This window comes from Cariama cristata, unplaced genomic scaffold (genome assembly GCF_000690535.1).
Source record: "Cariama cristata isolate BGI_N322 unplaced genomic scaffold, ASM69053v1 scaffold27411, whole genome shotgun sequence".
NCBI lineage: Eukaryota > Metazoa > Chordata > Aves > Cariamiformes > Cariamidae > Cariama > Cariama cristata.
The window spans coordinates 590-18,447 of NW_009601404.1; the positions used below are offsets into that span (position 1 = coordinate 590).

Below are 17,858 nucleotides of genomic sequence, written 5' to 3' on the forward strand. Positions count from 1 at the left end.
ACATTTTCCACGTGGAAAAGCTGAGGCAGAGGCTGAAAGTCTGGCACTCGATCTGGGAAGAGAATTGGGAATTCCTGACATTCCCTACCCACATTTTTAGCCACGGAATACTTTGTGTCTGCAGAAGGGAAAAAGCAACACTAGCAGATTCCGATCCCTTTTACTGTTTCAGTTTATAGCGTTTGCTTTAAGGCACGTTCAAGATCACACCGAATTAAATTGCCTTCTTGCTCAGCAGAAATCTGGGAAGTGCACACAACGTCCATCTACCGAGGAGAAAAGCCGATGTGATGTCAAATTGCAGCTCCTTTCCATCCCCAAACCAGAGCTCTCACCTTCCTCCACAGCAGTGAGGCTGAAGGCCACCACCCGAGGAGATGCAGCGGGTTGTTTGGGTGCAGCCCTCCAGAGCCACCCATGGGTGTAGGGGCTCTGAAATACAACCTCCCCGGTAAGGCTCTGCTCCTTCCCCACCGGCACCACTCCGGTTTTTCTTTCGCAGCGCAGCCGTTGGAGAACACACCTGCCTTGCTAAGCTGGAACCAAATCAACCCAAGCAGGAACCACATCCTCAGAACAGAAGGAAAAGGAAACAAATCCCAAAGGATGTATGTGAAAAAGATGTAGAGAGACAGCGCATGAATTCACCTGTCCGTGCCACCTTCCTACGGCGAAGCAAGGCAAGAGATGTTATCTGAGGAGAGCCCTGGCTGAGCTCCCTTTACCTGTAAATCTCAGAGTTGCTTACAGCGTAACGCACACAGCAGAACTCGGTCACATCCCAGCAGCTTTACCATCAAGAACCAACGGCCACCCCCAAGTGCTTCCTGCATCTTACCCTGCTGAAAAAAGAAGAAATAGCAAGACGTTAACAAGCCAGATATACTCTCCCCATCTGATCCACAGAGCAGCTTAAAAAACTCATTATGAAGCGTCCCTCTGTATTTTTATCCCCTTCTATTCAGTTTTCATTACAGTTACTGGCTAATGGAGTTTATCAGCACTACCAGCCTACGACGTCAGCTCTGTTTAACCGCATTAAACACAAACAAGTTGACCATCAGCAACTTCTGAATTATCTTTTTGCTACAGGTGATACAACTGCCCTATGCTTACTGAACAGCCTCATTCCTGCATCCTCTCTTTGATAGATCCATCTCAAGATATTTCAGCTGTAAAACCACTCGGAGGCTACACGCCTTGTTCCAAGAGGTCAAAATCATGAGCAGATTTACCTGACTCAGTGCTCATGGCCCAGCAGTTGGTGGGCAGAAGGACTGCCATCGTGTCCTGCACCCTCTCACCTGTCACCGCCTCAGTCCTAAAGAGTTTTTACAGTTCAAAGTCTAACGCACTGAAAAAATGTCTCATTTTTAGTTTGCAAAGTAGCCATTAACTCAAAGGAATGTTTTGCCACACGATATACCTGGAGAGGCAAATGCCAAACCCGGAGAGGCAAACGCCAAGCATTTCGTACTTCTAAGACATCCCTGCAGTTCTGAGCAAGGGTTTGCTGAGCTCTGCCAGCGCAGCTCTGGCTTAGAGAGCACAGAACGGCTCGGTCAGTGCTGCTAAGAAGTAGAAACACTGTGCAAAGATAAAGGAGGTACAACCCTCCCCTGGCTTTGTAACAATACCGAGTTTCTCCATCGCCAATAAACTATTGTCTGGAATTAAACAATCCATCTTTGTGAAGAAACCAAGACATCTTTGTGAAGCAATCAAAAGTACTTTAACAGCACTGAATGCCAGATTTCAGGGAGAATGGAACAAAAAAAAACCAAACAAACAAACCTTCTTTCACTCTTCTCGAGGCATCTCCCAGGAAAAGGCGTCACCTCCCGGGCCGGGCAGTGTCGTATCGGCCTCCCAAAGCCAGGCACCAACACCGGCGGCACAGCCGGCCGGCACACCTCTTCAACACCGCGGGAAAGCTTCACCAAATAGAAAGTGATACGTGTTACTTTTAGCTGCTAAAAGGTTCTTCCTTTTGAAACGTGCCTTTGAAAAGCCTCAGCATGAGCAAAGTCAGATTTGAAACCCAAAAATCATCTTACAGTAACCACTTCAAGACAAAGGTGCTGTTCATTTTCTACCGCACACGATTTCTAAGCTGACATTAACCAGTGCATCAAAATCCCTGTTCCACCATACCAAAACCCTATTTGAGAGAGACCTCCTAGAGCTCCACACCTACCATTTCAGCTCCGCTAAGCTGAATTACACTTGGCACTCCTCTGCAGAGGGACGTCCACCTGCCTTTTGAGTTTCACGCATCATTTAAGATCATCAGAAAGGTACGGGATGTGACAAGTTCTGCTGGAAGAATCAAGCAGCAGCTGCTGATGCCATTGGCATGCCGGGGGTGTCTTCCTTTTTCTCCTGCTCCCATGGTGGAGTCAACAAATACCAGTATACCTGCTACTCAGCATCGGCTTAAACCACCGGCTAACATTCTCCTGCCGCAGCAGTAATCCAAGCTGGTCTGTCAAACGCTTCCAGTGACAGAGATCCAGATTTCTGTATTTTGAGGTTTAAAAGATCATCACGCGCTTCCAGCGACAGAGATCCAGATTTCTGTAAGTATTTTGAGGTTTAAAAGATCATCACGCTAAGCAGTGGTGTCCAAGTGCTGAATGCACTTCTCTTCTCCCATTAAGGTCTCCAATACGTTTAAAAATCCAGATGGCCGGACGCAACTCCGCTATACGAGGTTTTCTAATTTTGACCATACCAGAGGAAGTGAATCAATGTTGAAGAGTGGGAACTGCTCAGAGAACCTCCCTGCGCTGAGCAGCGGGTCTCCCTCTTCCTCTTACTTCATCACTCATCTTGTAACCCTGAGGTGACACTGAGCTGCATAGAGAATTCCAGTACTCGAGTGTTTCAAGGACCAACAATTTCCCCCCTCTTTCTCGCTGCAGGCAGACTTGCTTCTCGACATATCAAGAGTGAGGTGTCTTTGTCTATACCATGAATACACGTATGAAAAGCAGCACGGGAAGAAGTAATCTTATTAGCGAAATGACTCTATCCCTAAGAAGTCGCAGAGGACACTAGAAGTTTTTCGTGAGAGCCTAGGGTTCAGAGGTGTGCCCAGAGGTAAACTGTAGCCCCTCCGAGTTGGAGGCTGTGCATCATCAACACGCCTGGCATTTATCCCAAACCAGATTTGAGAGAACCAAGAAAAGCATCTGAAACCTGCAACTTGAGGGCGACTTGAGAAATTCTCTGCAAACTTGCAGGATGTCTAAATGAAGCATTGGTATTCCTCTGTTTTACCTACGAATACACCAGTGCCAAGTAAGATCAAAGCTACGTTGAAAGCCAAACTAAGAACATTATTCCGCTACGGGAAGCTGAGACACGTTGTAATGCTCGATTTAAGGGGTCAGGCTAGACACTACATCGTTTGAGGTAAGAATCCCACTATCTCCAGCACTAGCTCAATATAGCACCAGTTTTAGCAACGCTGGAAGTCCGAGTCTAATCCTACGGAGTTTTTAGCAGTTGGTCACGACAGCAGCCCTAAGCAGTTTAATCAAGCAGGCACTAGAGTCTGTACTGCGAAACCCAGAGCGCGCGCCGACCTCAGAACAACTCTTTTGTCACTAATAAAGGTAGTTTGATTGTCGGTCCCAAACCAATTTAACATCATTTTGGATAAAATCGCTTAAACTGCTAGGGCACGCAGCTATACCAGTTACTACAGAAGAACCTCAGATGCTGAGGAAGACGGGAATTCGTGTGGTGCAGGAAGAGATTCAGGTAGCACAGGACTAAGGCCTGTTTTGAAATCTGCATCTGTTCAATAAAGGCTATTTCTACCCCAGGAGCTATTTCCAGTTAAGAAGGCATAATATCAGCCACTCGATGTTACTGTGTTAACAGCATCAACTCATGCCACATTAAAACACTTTCTTGGCACAATTTATTTTTCTGACCCAAACAAATAAGCCATTAGCAAGTCATTAACAATATTCTACCCTAAATTGTCAGTTTAACAGCCCTGTAAAAACATTTTTAGTTTAAAAACAAAAGTGTGCATGCTGTTGATATTAAAACTGCAGTTACTCTTTCAGGAGTACCAGCTGTTTTGTCGCGAAGCATTTTCAACATACTAATCTGTACAGTAAAGACAAAAACTCAATTGAAGGCAGTAGATGGCTGTGTTAGGTGCCACTCACGGCTCGGTAAGAGCGGACTGTCTGAATTTCTCGTACACTTCCAGATACAATATTCAAGCCCTTTTGAGAGTTTGGTTCAGGCCAATCAGCACAGAGTAAGAAAGTATTGTACATTCGTCTCTAAGTTGAAGTGAACTGAACTGGTGTAATTTAGGCTCAATTCCAGATGCTCGGTTTCAAGCTACTTCTTGAATAATGCCTCTCAGCTTTTTCTTACGCGTGGTTTTTCATGTTAGCGATCACTGGCACTGCTTTTGGCCTTGCTACTCCACATTGATGAAAGCAAGGAGAACAAGTAAAGGAACAGAATAGGATCTTAAAACGAACAGCTTCTTGCCAAACCAGCAAGGATACCATTCCCCCTTGTCCCAGGCTCCATGGATATTTCTATCAGATTTTCATATTGTAAGGGCTTCTCGGGAAGAGAGAGAACTCTGGAACAGTAAGTATTTATTAGAATATTTTTTGTTAAATAAAGAGGAGGGAAAAAAAAAAAAAAAAAAAAAAAAAAAAAGAGTACTGCAGATTTAATTTCACATCTTGGCTATGCTCTGACAAAGGAGAAGTTACTGAATTCAGCAACCACTTCTTGTCCCAAGCCAGGGATTAATTAATGCCCCTCCCAAAACTTGTACCTGTCCCAACCCACCCCCAGCCCCAACCCTTCCCATTTTATTTCCCAACTAGACAACACTGTTGGCAAATCAAGACAGCATGAAACTTACATCAATAAAAACAACAACGACAAAAAAATAATGTGAAGTGTGCCAATGCCATCAGGGGAACTATCCTACTAAACGGTGTACTTCTCCAACTAGCAATTCTGCTGGGGAGTCAGCTGTACCTTTCGCGGAGGAAGAGTTTAAACATTTTGAGCATGCTCCATGGTGCAATTGTAAGTGCTGCAGAACCACAGGACAAGAGACTGAACACCTGAATTTTTCCCCCAGGACTTCTTTTCAGGGACACACACGGTTATCCAACCGAGGGTTCGTGCAGTAACACTCAGTAAGTACAATCCAATGCTTTAGCACAAATTACGAGTATCCAGTTCAGCACGGTATAAGGCATGTGGACAAGAAGAGACATCAGCAGAACGCAGCGGGATCAGCAGAACAGCATTGGTGATTGACGCTCCAGTTTGTCAGACTTTGACCCCACTTTGAATCCCTGATTCCTACCACAGACAATGAAATTCGGTTTCTATCGTAGCATTTCTGAGGCTGTTTATTTTTGGCCAAGTGTTAAAAGACCAACTCCTTTTTGTTTCATTTTGATGTAAATGCAGAAACATTGGCGGAAGCTGTAGGAGAAGCGACGGAGCAGCAGGGATGTCTGCAGGTGATCAAAACTCTGCCCTCAACTTCAAGTGTCACTGCACTAAATCAGGAGATACCGAATGGGGAGTAAACTGGCCCAGCCACTAGCACTGTCACAGAACGTGTATTTTTTTAAAAAAAACAGAACAAAAGGCAAACAGATTAATTATGAGCCCTTCTTTTCAGAAGCAGACCAGGATTAAAAAAATTCCCGCAAAATTAAAATGTTAGATTCTCCATCTAAAAAAAACTTTATACATATGCGCTGAAAGTGACCACCACACAGGTCTGAACAGCACCTTACAGTACAGACTAAGACTTAAAGAGCTGATCTCACATTTGAAGTCTTTCAATTAAAAAAAAAAAAAGTGGCTATGGCTGGGATGACACAAACGGGACACTTCAGAACACAAGGCAGAAGCGAAACCGGCAGCCTCGCTTGCCAGGCCATGGAAGCGGTGTAACGGGAAAGGGGCACTTCATGCACAAAATGTATTTTACAAAAAATACATATCCAAAAAAGCAAAAAAAGCCAACAACAACAAAAAAAATCCCACCTTGCACTAAATTGCAGCACTCTTAACACTTGCTCTGCCACAGGCTGCTGCCCATGCCTTCTTTGATAGAGGAGGCATGTGAAAAAGGGGAGGGGGGAGGGAAATCCATGTTTCAGTCTATTTTTCAAAATTTCTCTCATAAGGATGTCTTCAGTCATCTGATGTCAGACACGGAGCTCTCAGAGTACGTCGTGGTCATGACAGGAGTGCCGTTGTTTGCCAAACAACCTTGCCTCAAGGTTTCAAAATACGAGGCCTGCACTGGTTTATGATACTGCAGAACTTTGATGGCATCTTCTATCTTAAACCATTCCCTTTTCCTTCCTGTGGGTAAAAAGCAAAATCAGTAGATGCAACAAAATGATGTTACCCTTTCTATGTTTAAACATTACTGTTGATTAGCTTTCAATCATTATCACGTGCACTAACGCTGCAAGAATAATTTCATTGTGTGGCAAAGCGTCAGCTCAAAAGACACTGGGAAATTTTCTCTCAGGATTCTCTGACCTCGAGGGCTACCTACTCCAAACACCACACCGATGGCTCCTCTATCCCCACAATAGATATTTGTTTAGGGCAGCACATCCACCGTCCAAACAAACCAGTCTTGCATTTCCTAATTAAAAAACGCCAAATTTCTACTCAAGTCAGATACTCAAGACGATGCACAGCAACGCACACCAGCCACCACCCAATTTCTATCAATTTGCAAGTGAATCTCAGTTTCTGGTGGACAGCACTCATTTCTTACTCCTTCCATAAAAACTCTTCCATACACAGTCCGATGAAAGTTAAGTTACAGGTGCTACAGTGCTATTCACAACCCTCACGCAGAACAACAGATTTCGTTTTCATTTGGGAATCTGATTTAAAGGCAAAGATTTCAAAAGATAATGGGGAATGATTAATCCACATTGCCCACATATATTTTCTTCTAGTCTTAGAAAGGAGAGCTCTTCATGCTCTTTGCTTAGCATCTTAAAGCGCAAGAATTAAATACAAAATTGCTGTAAAGGCAGCCATCCAGCTGAATTGACTTCTCTTGGGCCACAGAGGTTACCAAAACATCCATTTGACCACAATTTTTTTTTTCCCAAGCAACCAAAGGACACATCCCTGCAACATTTCTTGACCATTCTCACCAGCTCCCAGAAGGATGCTAAGCTGATGTGTTTTGTCTGCATTAAACCAGTTAATGCTAGCAAGCACAAAGAGCTTACCAATATTGACAGAGTCCTCCCAGTCTTCCAACACTTCTGTGACGATAAGTACATAAACATACGTCCTGTGTTTCCTGTCCCGATTCTAGAAAGCAAAGCGAACAGAGTAACAACAAAGCTACCAAGGGAAAAAAAGGTAGGTAGGCATATGGCGACTGCAAGTTGCAAGCTGCCTCGCTATGATGCTGTGGTACCTTATGTGCAGTTTCTCTCATATTATAGCTCATCCTTAGCTATTAAAAATTGCTGCATTTTAAATGAGAGGTCTGAAAGTATTAACAGGGATTGCAGCCAAAAAGCCTAGTTGCTAATCTGTAAGGCAGTATTCGGCAGACAGATGTGCTTATAAATCAGTTCCTCAGCTGAGGAGAAAACCAAACCGCAAAACAACGGTAACAAGAGCTGTGTCTGGTGCCTAGCGACTATGCATCGCCCTAGTACTCATCAGGTGTTACCACACCTCACCACGTCGCAGAGGCCAGTTTGGCAACGGGTGATGGCAAGTGCTAAAGCACAAAGGAGAGCCCCGGCTCCCCAGCTGGTGGGTGGCCTTTTTTGGCAGTAAGAGAGGTATGAAGGCAGTGAGAACAGGCACTGTCACACTGGCTTATCACTAATGATTTCAACTGAAGTGGAAACTGCAGATGATCAATATCACTGAAAAGATCAGCATACATTTTAATTTAATGGGGAGTTTTAAGTTTTCCTTCAAACAAGTTATCTAGCTTACTTCAGAACAAGCTAGGACGTGATTTTCACTCCAAGACAATTTTTTGCATCAAAATTTCACAGCCTCAACGTCTGAAACTTACCTCAAAAATTCCCACTAATCTTCCTAACGTCCCTTTCACTCCAGCCTATGAAAAGTTCAAAGAGAAAAAAAAACATGCTTTAAACAACAGGTCAGTACATATTTCCTTATTTGCTGTGCAAGAGCAATTCCTCTAGAACAGGAAGCAAATGCTGTAAAATTCTGTTAATCTTAAAACAACGTGGTCACAAGAAAAATGACAGAAAGTTCTCAGAGCTCTAACGATGCATACATTCCCAGGAATTTTTTCTTCTTTTTCTATATTTAAGCAATTTTGAATTCAATTTGGAGGGAAAAAAAATTATTTGATGAGTTATTAATTGCTTACCAATATACTCCGAATGACCAGAATCTCCTCTGAAGGTTATCCCAGCCTAAGCACAAACAGGGGTTTAGCAGTCTTACTCCTTTAAAATTATAGTTTAAGAAAATAACTTTAAAGTATGTAGAAGACATCCACTTACACCATCAAATCAACATGACAGCTACCAGGTATTTCAGGGATGTCCTGCAACCATTTGAAGCAAGCCAACATAAACATAAAATACTTTCAACCTTGTAATGTGGCCTCCGCAACAGGAACAAGACTATTTTTGATAGAACACAAAATGCAGGCACGCATTGAAAGAAGACTTTTGAATCAAGCACAGACGCAAATCAAGAGAAGATCTAAGCAACAGTTTTGTCTTCTATTTGAATACTACTGAGGATCTACCCACTTTATCTCATTTGCTGTCACTTTTTAGACATCCACTCACTGCTGTGGTTCCGTCGTTTTCTCAAAGTGCTGTTTCTCGCCTCTCCTCTCTGGTGTTGCATCATGCATGCATGTAAAATGCTATTCCACTCTTCTGCCCACAGACTCTTCCTTTTACTCCCAATAATTTACATTCCCTTCTTTTTATGACTGTAAATGGTTAGAACTCAAGTGTTACAGACAAGATGAGATTTTGCTCCATGATTTAATTGGTCTGAAACAACACACACAATCTGGCATAGAGGCCAGCCACGTTTGGAAGGTAAATTGGGCTGCCATCTCTGGCAGCTGGAACACATCCTAAACAGTTCAGGAAAACAGTGCCTCTACTTCTGCAGTCGAGATATATAGATCTGATTATGTCAGGCTTTTTTTTTTAATTCTCTGTCCCGAGCAGCTGAGATACACCATTTCCCACTTGTTCAGCTACTAACCAGTTGCTGTACAGTTATATGCTTTTAGAAAGGAAGAACTTTTATTAATTAAAAGATTTTATTGGTCGAGTTCCCAGACTACTACATGAACACACACAGATACCAAACAATACAGCCAGAGCACACCTCTCCATCGCTTCGAAGGACAGCTGACGGTAGAACTGCCCCAAGGGAAAAGGATTTGTAGCTCCCCTGACTACAAGCATCCATAGCAATCTGTAATTCTTTCTGTAACACGCTCCCTGACCTCTGCTTCTAGGAAGGAGCTTTTCAACTGAATTCTTTATGTTGTTTTTGGATGCAAGATTTATTGTCTTATCAGTATTTCGGACATTCTGCTCAGGCCATAGGTGGACCACTGACTATTAACCACAAGGCTATTTCTGGAGTCAAATAGCAATTCCATGAAGGTCAATGTACGCATGTATGTGCACACCAGCGTGGCTAGGGCAGATAACTGGGTTTGACCTTTGCGGATGAGTGATTTTACCTCATCTGCAAAACTGTTGCTGCTAACCTGGACTAATCTCTCTCAGAAGTGAAGCGGAAGGCAAATACTTCAAAAGAATTTAATTCAAAGAACTCCTTCAGCAGCCTCAAAATGGTGGGATTTTTTTTCTTTTTTTTTTTTTTTTTCCAGATAAGCAGCTGTATCAACCAGCCAGCAACACAGAGAGGAACACAAGGCTTCCACCTTCACAACATACAGACAAAAATATATTAAAAGGTGAAGTGTAATCAAATCTTTCAGGTAAGCATCTGTCAAGCCACTTTTCTTCACTTGTTCTTGCAGAAGGCTACTGAATTTCTGCTCTCCGTATTTACCTGTAGAGGCACTGAGTCAAAAGCCAGGGATGATGTTGTGATGGGTTAGTGAACTCTCAAGCCTGACTAGAAACAAATTTATCTCCAGGCAACTAGCCAGCCTGGAAACTAATCATGAATACTGCCCAACCAGCCTCCCAAGCAGTTTATCCCCAGCTCTAAAGGTGTGCTTGCAGTAATATAGGCAGGTGAGGAGCCCTTCCTTCTGTTCTGGTTAAACAGAGGGGCGACAGAAACAACGTTCTGTCTGCAAACTAGGATCCTCCTTCTCTGTTCTGCCTAGTCTTATTCACCCAAAAAGGCACAAAAAATGATGCCGAGACAAACATGCACTGTAGGAAAATCACACTGAATTATCATTAGACAACTTGAAAAAGTGCTAAGGTTTTCCTCACGTATGAATTTATCACATACAGTAGTAAATGGCGACATGAATTAATGGTTTGATTCAAACAAATATTGGGCTGATTTTATAAAGAGAGTCCTTACCAAAGACTGCAAAGCACATCAACCATTACATCCTGGAGTCCAATGGCGCTCTCATCCTATTTTACTGGTATAGTGGATTTTAAAGACAACATATAGGACATCCAACACAGACCGACTGGATTGTTATACACCTGTTTTGGATAAAGCACTTAATTCACACATAAATAGGAAAGTCATAGTCTCCATATAATCACGTACTTTGTTTAATGGACGAACATACGTGCAAGTGGAATTCACAGCGTCACACAAGTTTCTAACGTAAAAGTTGCCCAAGACATCCGAGAAAATAATCTATAGCTGTTACCACTAAACAAAGCAACCTAGGATAATGAGCCACAAAACTGCCAGGCACCTCTCTGGGCAAGCTCCATACCTCTTGCTTTCCTATGGGCCAACCCCTCAGCACCCTCCCAACTCATCTTCACTGCAGGACAAGGAGTATTTTCTTGGAAAGTTAAAAGCATAGTCACAGGCTCATCCAGGATTGAAGCTGGATCTAAATCTTAATTTGCACCAGATGACTCGGGAATTTTCTCCTCGGTAGTAAATGGATTGAGAATCCTCCGCCCTCATGAGCCACAACAGTAAATGTCTGGCAGAGACAGGACAATTTATTTGGGCACATGTTCACCCACCAAGTATTAGAAGTGCTGCACATGGAGCCTGTGCTGCAATCCTCAAAATCCATGCATGTCCTAGGAGGACATTATTAAATCTATCAACAAGGGGTAGGAGAGCACCAGCACCAACTGTTCCATCTGCAGGTGTAAAATAAAGCAAAGCAATCAAACAGCAGTATTTCCCAGGAATAGGCATACTCAGATATAAAAGAGGACAGACAGAGCTTGCAAAATGAGCTGCTTTTTCACTGCTCTGCAGATCCCAATCAGTTTCCAGTGTCCGAGACAGTCCTCCCTGGAGGAAAAGAGAGATCTGGCAAGAGCGCATCAGTGTCACAGCAACAGCCAGCTGCCCCAAAACAGCACTTCAAACTTCAAACCCGCTGCCGCACGCCCAGAGGGGTGGGCTGGGCATTCAGGATGAGGAACAAAAAATCTGGAGGAAATGAAGCTTTACTAGTTCTGCTACTCATGGAACAACTTGTTTTAATAAAGAAAAATTACTGAAGACATCCAAGAACAGCAGGTTCAGGTTTCAAAGCTGAAAATAAGTTCAGGTCAGATGCAAAAAGCAGCCTGCAGCAACACCATCTGTTCCTAGGGACAGCTTTTATTTCCTTCCATCCGAGCTAAGGAAAATGTGGGTTGGAATTTCAGCTATTTTACTTTGCTCTATTAGGCTCAAAGCCTGCGTATACTACAGATTACTGCTGGGCAAGAGGACTGTGGTAAAACACCCAAATCTTTGCTCTAATACTTGCAGTACTGAAGGCAGTAAATCACACCCACAAAGACTGCTAGCTTAGACAAGTTCTAAAGACGCCAATTATAGCCCTGCTAGGCAAGTTTTCTTGCTGTCTCTACTGTGTCTCAGAGTGGGTTATACTTATTCATCTAATTCTTTATTCCATTCCAACTGATCTATGATTTTATATTTGTGAAATAGAAATGAAATACCGTGACAGAGCGAAGACCTTTAAGACGCCGCACTCATTTTTACGAAGCCTGAGTACACAGGGTAACAGACAGTAGTCTTGGTCCACTATTTGCACTGAATATTACTGTACCTAGGGAGAGTTCAACACCATCACCTCAGTCGTTCATCCATGGTACTTGCAATATTTAAAAAAAGTCTTCCTATTTTAGCACTGAAAGGTATCAATATCCATATTCTAAATCAATAGCAAAATACATGAAACGAAAAGATTATTTATAAAGTATGTTTAAGAGGGGAAAAGAAAAAAAGCAAAAAGAGGTCTAGCAACCAGATCAAAGTACTACCACGATGGACTATGTTTGATATTGGCATCAATTGCCTGTTAGATCACAGATCAAGCACAACTTATCTGGCTTTTGATTCCCATGAAGAAAGCACGACTAACACTCCCATAATTTTACAGAACTTGACATTTACTAAGTATTTAAAGGTCAGGATGTGAAAGACGCTGTAAGTGCATAATGAAATGCCTTTGGGTTTAACAGATGAGTGTGGAGGCTTTTTTCAAAGTCACTCTATAATAAGTTTAATTTAAGGCATCTATTTCTAAAACATGTTCTTCACCAGTTGCTCACACCCATTAAAAAAAGCCTTATTCCTAACATAAAATTAATTTTGGGGAGAAAATGCAACAGCAAAAAAATCCAAGAATGAAGAAGCTAAAAATATACTACATTGGCGTTAATGGCTGTTTTGAAAGGGCACACCATTTTTCTAGAAGGTGAACCTTAGAACATACCTGGAGTTTACAGCTGTGCAAGACTGACTACATCATTTTTCAACAATCTGTCAGAATAAGTAGTTTTATTCTGAAAAGGCTGTTCTCATTCAGAGCTAGCATACTTGTCTACTGCCACTTTGCCTAAAAAAAAAAAAAAAAAAATCAATGCCCAAGAACTCAAGTCACTTCAAATTTTACGTAGAGAACAGCAAGCATGACAAGTGTTGGTACCTGTCTACTTTAATACTTCTGCTGGTACAGATTAATATAGATAAGGACTATCGTAAAACTAGGACAAGGACTTTAACTCAAACTGGGACAGAGGGATCACAGGTTTCACTCAGAATCAACATTTCATTTTCAGAAGAGTATTCTGAAATTTTGAAAAATCAGACAGAGGGAAACGTTAGATTTCTTTATATGACAATTATTCCAGCAATAACACGGATAAACTCAAACACACACATAGTAAAATTAAAACAGTGAATGCAGAAGTTAAAAACCTTAGTTTAGGGAAGCACATTTTAAAATGAAAACGCATACCGTGCAAAAAAGAATGAATTGAGAAAAACCAGCCTATTGTCATCTTCCAAGACCACAAGCAACTAAAAGGGTAATGAGTCCTTACAGCTCTTCCAACTGCCTTTTATTAAAATGGCAAAGGCATACCAAAGTCAGTGAAAGAAAGTCCACAAATTTCTTCCACAACTTTGACCAGTACGCAAACCACCTTGTTTTAGGATAAAAATTACTCTGTGTTCATCGATCAGGAGGAAACTGGATTTTCCTTCTCCCAAGACAAGCAGCAGCAGACTCTACCTGCTCAACTAACCTCATTTCCTTGCGAGTGACAGACACGCCTGTCCCAGGAGAGAAGCAAAGACATCAAACCTACTCAGAAATCATCCTTAGCTACAACCTACCTGAAAAAGCCTACATTCATGTGAAAGGATGAGCAAGGATTACCAGGTAGTGCATGTATGTACCAGTTGCCCAGCAGTCTCCTAAGACACCTCCTCTGCCCCATCAATAGCACAAGCCGGGAAACTGGGTGCACAAGTCCTTTCCAGCATTACGGCTGTAATATAATAAACATTCCCCTCCCGCACGCACATTCCCAGCAACATTTTACAGCAAACAGCTCACTGAGCTTAAGACAGCTGATGTGCATTATGATTTTGTGCGCAGACTGTAAGCAGCGTACTGGAACACAAACTTATTTGAGGAAAGCCTTGCACACCTAAAAGCTCGCCTGTGTTTTCCACTTGTGTCAGCTAACCTGATCATTAGCTGTAGAAGCGCTCAAGTAATTTTATACACATGACAGGCTGCTCTTCTGCAGACGGCTTTCAGGAAAGCCTTTATTGTAACAGCTCCATTTCAGCTTCCTACCCTGCATTCGCATCAAAGACTACTCGGTGTCGTCGAGGTTAGCCTTTGGGGTAATCCTGCTGCTTTTGGAGCTCTTGATGTTTACTGTTTGTCGAGCGGCATTCAAGCAGATAGGTGCTTCGCTGGGAATGACTCAACCCTGCCAGGCTGCCACAGTTTGAATTACATTCTCATTCGGCACCGGTCCACGTGAGCGAGGGAACACCAGCTGAGCGAGAGGGGATTATCTCAGCCAGCCCAAACCAGTTTCTTCACTGCAGACTGAGCCCATGCCAAGGCTTCCTTTCAGCCACCAAGCTGTCATGGAAAGAGAGCGACTCTTCCAAGGCGCTGCGCTGCCCGAGGAAGGGAGGGTCGATACAGATTTATTTTAAGGATTTGAAAGGCGAAGCCATGCATCTCCTGAATGAACCCTTGACCTCTGTATCAAATAACTTAATTTTTAATAATGATTGGGTTGTAAAGCAGGAGTCTGCAGCTAAAAATATTTTTATTGTTCTAGTTAAACTCACTTTGGCTTGTAATGTGTTTGAGAGATCGCCGAGTTACTAAAAAAGCAGGAGCTGTATTACAAGCTGGAAACCAAATTTGCAAGCAGCAATCTCCAGTACTAGTGGGATCTAAAGACACTTAAAAAATAAACTTTAACTGAAGAACCTTTCATATCTTTCTGATAAACTGCTAGATTATAAAAACATCCAAAGAGAAACACACAGCTTGGGAACTGCCACATCAGACTGGTCGAAAGGCCCAAGTATTCAGCTTTTTCTTAGACAGCAGCAGGTACTTCCAAATACTTCAGAGAAAAACCTTCAGATACCAGACAATTAAATAAAGCAACTACCGGAGAAGCTTCCTTCCAAGTCCCATCAATTAGCTCTTGATTTCTGTTCTGCAGCACAAAGATTTAAAACCCTCCTGAAAGCATTTTTAATCCTGCCTTATATAACTGTGAACCTACTTGGTCATCCATACATAATCATTTAATCATTTCTGAGTCCGAACATCTCTCCAATTTGATAATATTCAGGAGCAAATTCTAAAGACAGGTTTTACATACAATGCAGTCAGCTGCTATCTGCTGTCTTTAAATTCCTTATGAAGAATAAAATTGTCCTTCCAGCTTTAAGAGAAAAATATGCCTTCTCCACACAGATCGATCTGTTTGATCTGCTGTTTGATCTCCTTTCTGAAATAGCTTCAAGTAAAAAAAAAAAAACACCAAACCAAAACCATGAATACATTAGGAATTGTTGCTTATAACTCTTACAACCAATTTCTCTTATTCACATAAAACTCAAAACATGTACTAGACCAAAACATGTTGAGGTCTCTATATTCAGAGTGTGTTTAGGGGCTCATAAGGTCTTATTTCTACCTTCCACCCAAGTATTAGATAGCTCCACAAAAGCACAGCTGTTTTTTGAAGTTCTCTTAAGAAACTGTTCTTCATACAGAGAAAACAGAACAGAGAATATCATCATATGTATTGAAATGACTATAGCTTAATTTTATCTATTTTCAGTTAAAGGTACCAGGCAAGGGAAAGTTCATTCCAACCGAAAGCCTTAATTACATTCCTATGCTATCTTTATCTAGGACTCCGGTTTCCCTCCCACATACGTTGGGGATATCACCAGTGACCCTATATTCCTCTTCACCTTAAGGAAAGTAAGCAAGAGTGATGAAAATTCACAAAGCCTTTGCTAACAATCGGCAGCGAAGCTCCAAGAGCTCCCATTCTTGTCGGACTCACCTCTTCGCAGACCTCTCGCACAGCGGCCACGTTGGGCTCCTCCTCGGGCTCCATGCCACCCCCAGGGACAATCCATCGATCAGGATGACGACTACTGCTAACCAGCAGCACCTGCAGAGAGCAGAGCACAGCTGATGTAGGAACTCAAGGCAACGCTCCTTTTCAGAGCCCAGCTGAAGAGCAGCAGTTGTCTTTGCATCTCACACCTCCAAACACGACCAATCCAACACGAGTCCTTGAAAATACTCCACTTTTTCCAAGACAATTTCCTTAGCGCCTTTCAGACAACTGTGCAAACTACATTATCAGTGACACCAAGGCACTCCAACACTCCAAATTATTTCAGCCATTACCTTCTCACTGCTGCAACACGTCGTAGAATAAATTATGCCTCTGCATACCGAAACAATGATTTGCTATTTGATACAGCATCACAATACTTAACAGTTGTAAGAGTTCACTGCTGTTCTCAAAGCCACCACGTAGTCTTGACAGCTCGGGATACACATCCTGCAAGAACACCAGATTGCACAGAAGCTGCTCAGCACCTTCACCCTTTGCAGCAGCAGCTTGATTTAACTTTATTGGTACCTTTGGCCTTGGCTGTCTCTGACGACATACAGAAGTCAGGTAACTGCCCACTGAAATATTGGTGTGCAATTGTTTTAACAGAGATTTTCAACTTCCCCGTTCACCTCTTCTTTTGGAGCAGGTCCCAAAGAGTTCAGCTCTGGATGCCAGCAATTGGTTACTTTTGGTTTAGACGAGGTTGTTCAATGAGATAAGCAAAATGTAAGCCTACGTTAAACCACTTAAAAACCCTAGGAAAAGGCTGCATAGAAGGACAGACTTTTTTGAATGAGGAAAACGGTTCAACTGCTTTCACAGAAGTAACTTTACATAAGCATGCTTTGTGGTAGTTTTTCTTGAAACACATTTTATTCCAGTATAATTCTGCTCTGTACAAGTTCAGTTTTTGTTCTGCCATCTTCTAGAAACAAAAAAAAAGCTAACTAAATCTCAACTGGTTAAAAATTTTCCCAAAGAGTATTGAGACACTGTGCTTATTAAATCTACTTGCAATACACCCATGAGCAGAGATGGAAACTAAAAACAAAACTAATACTGTTTTTCAGCTCTCTAAACAAAGCTTGTTCATTAGAGTCATCATGCTATACTTCATCTTTTCACCGGCACAAAGCTTAGAGCCAAAGCGACTTGCTCCAGAAACTTTCCAACATACCAGTCCAATTAGGTTACAGACCAGCTGTAACAGTTTCAATCAGACATTTCAAAGTTAAACTGTGCGAGACACTAAAATCCCAGGCTTTATTGTGTAAATATTGATTTACCAGTAGGATATGAAAAGATTTGCACTAATTATCAAGAGGAAACCTACCTACAGAATTCAAAATTAAACTCCTGAAACAAAAACAAGTGTAAGATTTCCAGAGTCTCCCAGTTCTTTTATCTTTTGAAATTTCTCATCTGCCAACTGACCACCCTGCAAAGTGATTTCTCGTTTTCCAGGGCCACCCAAATCACACTGGCTCAGCACAGGGAAAAGACGGAGGCCAACAGACAAAAACACGCTGAAGCGAGGAGAGAAGGGTCGGTTGTGGGGGTCCAAACCACAGCTCTCAAATCAGAAGCAGCAAAGCTTAAGGCAGAAACTGAAGAGGGGTCACAACAAACATTTCGGCAACTGCTAGTCTAACCTTTCCTAAGTCTAGGACCAAACTCGGTGTTCTCAAGTGTCAGCATTCCTCTAAT

At 42.3% G+C, this 17,858-nt stretch overlaps 1 protein-coding gene across 1 annotated transcript; it reads right to left on the reverse strand.

The window, feature by feature from the left end:
• Window positions 1-6,050: 6,050 nt before the first annotated feature.
• Window positions 6,051-16,190, reverse strand: NUDT3 (nudix (nucleoside diphosphate linked moiety X)-type motif 3). Its single transcript, XM_009710448.1, has 4 exons — window positions 16,086-16,190; window positions 8,096-8,140; window positions 7,284-7,368; window positions 6,051-6,387 (listed from the first exon to the last, which is right to left on the reverse strand). The coding sequence occupies exons 1-4, from the start codon at window positions 16,137-16,139 to the stop codon at window positions 6,218-6,220; spliced, it is 354 nt and encodes a 117-aa protein (XP_009708750.1). The 5' UTR covers window positions 16,140-16,190; the 3' UTR covers window positions 6,051-6,217.
• Between the last annotated feature and the right edge of the window lie 1,668 nt (window positions 16,191-17,858).

Bases quoted from the DNA above. Each gene is read 5' to 3' on its own strand.
- NUDT3 (XM_009710448.1), bottom strand. From the start codon at position 16,139: ATGGAGCCCGAGGAGGAGCCCAACGTGGCCGCTGTGCGAGAGGTCTGC. The intron at 7,369-8,095 runs GTAAGTTTCAGA...TTTGCTTTCTAG, and splicing joins GATTAGTGGGAATTTTTGAG to AATCGGGACAGGAAACACAG. The intron at 6,388-7,283 runs GTAAGCTCTTTG...TTTTACCCACAG, and splicing joins GGAGGACTCTGTCAATATTG to GAAGGAAAAGGGAATGGTTT.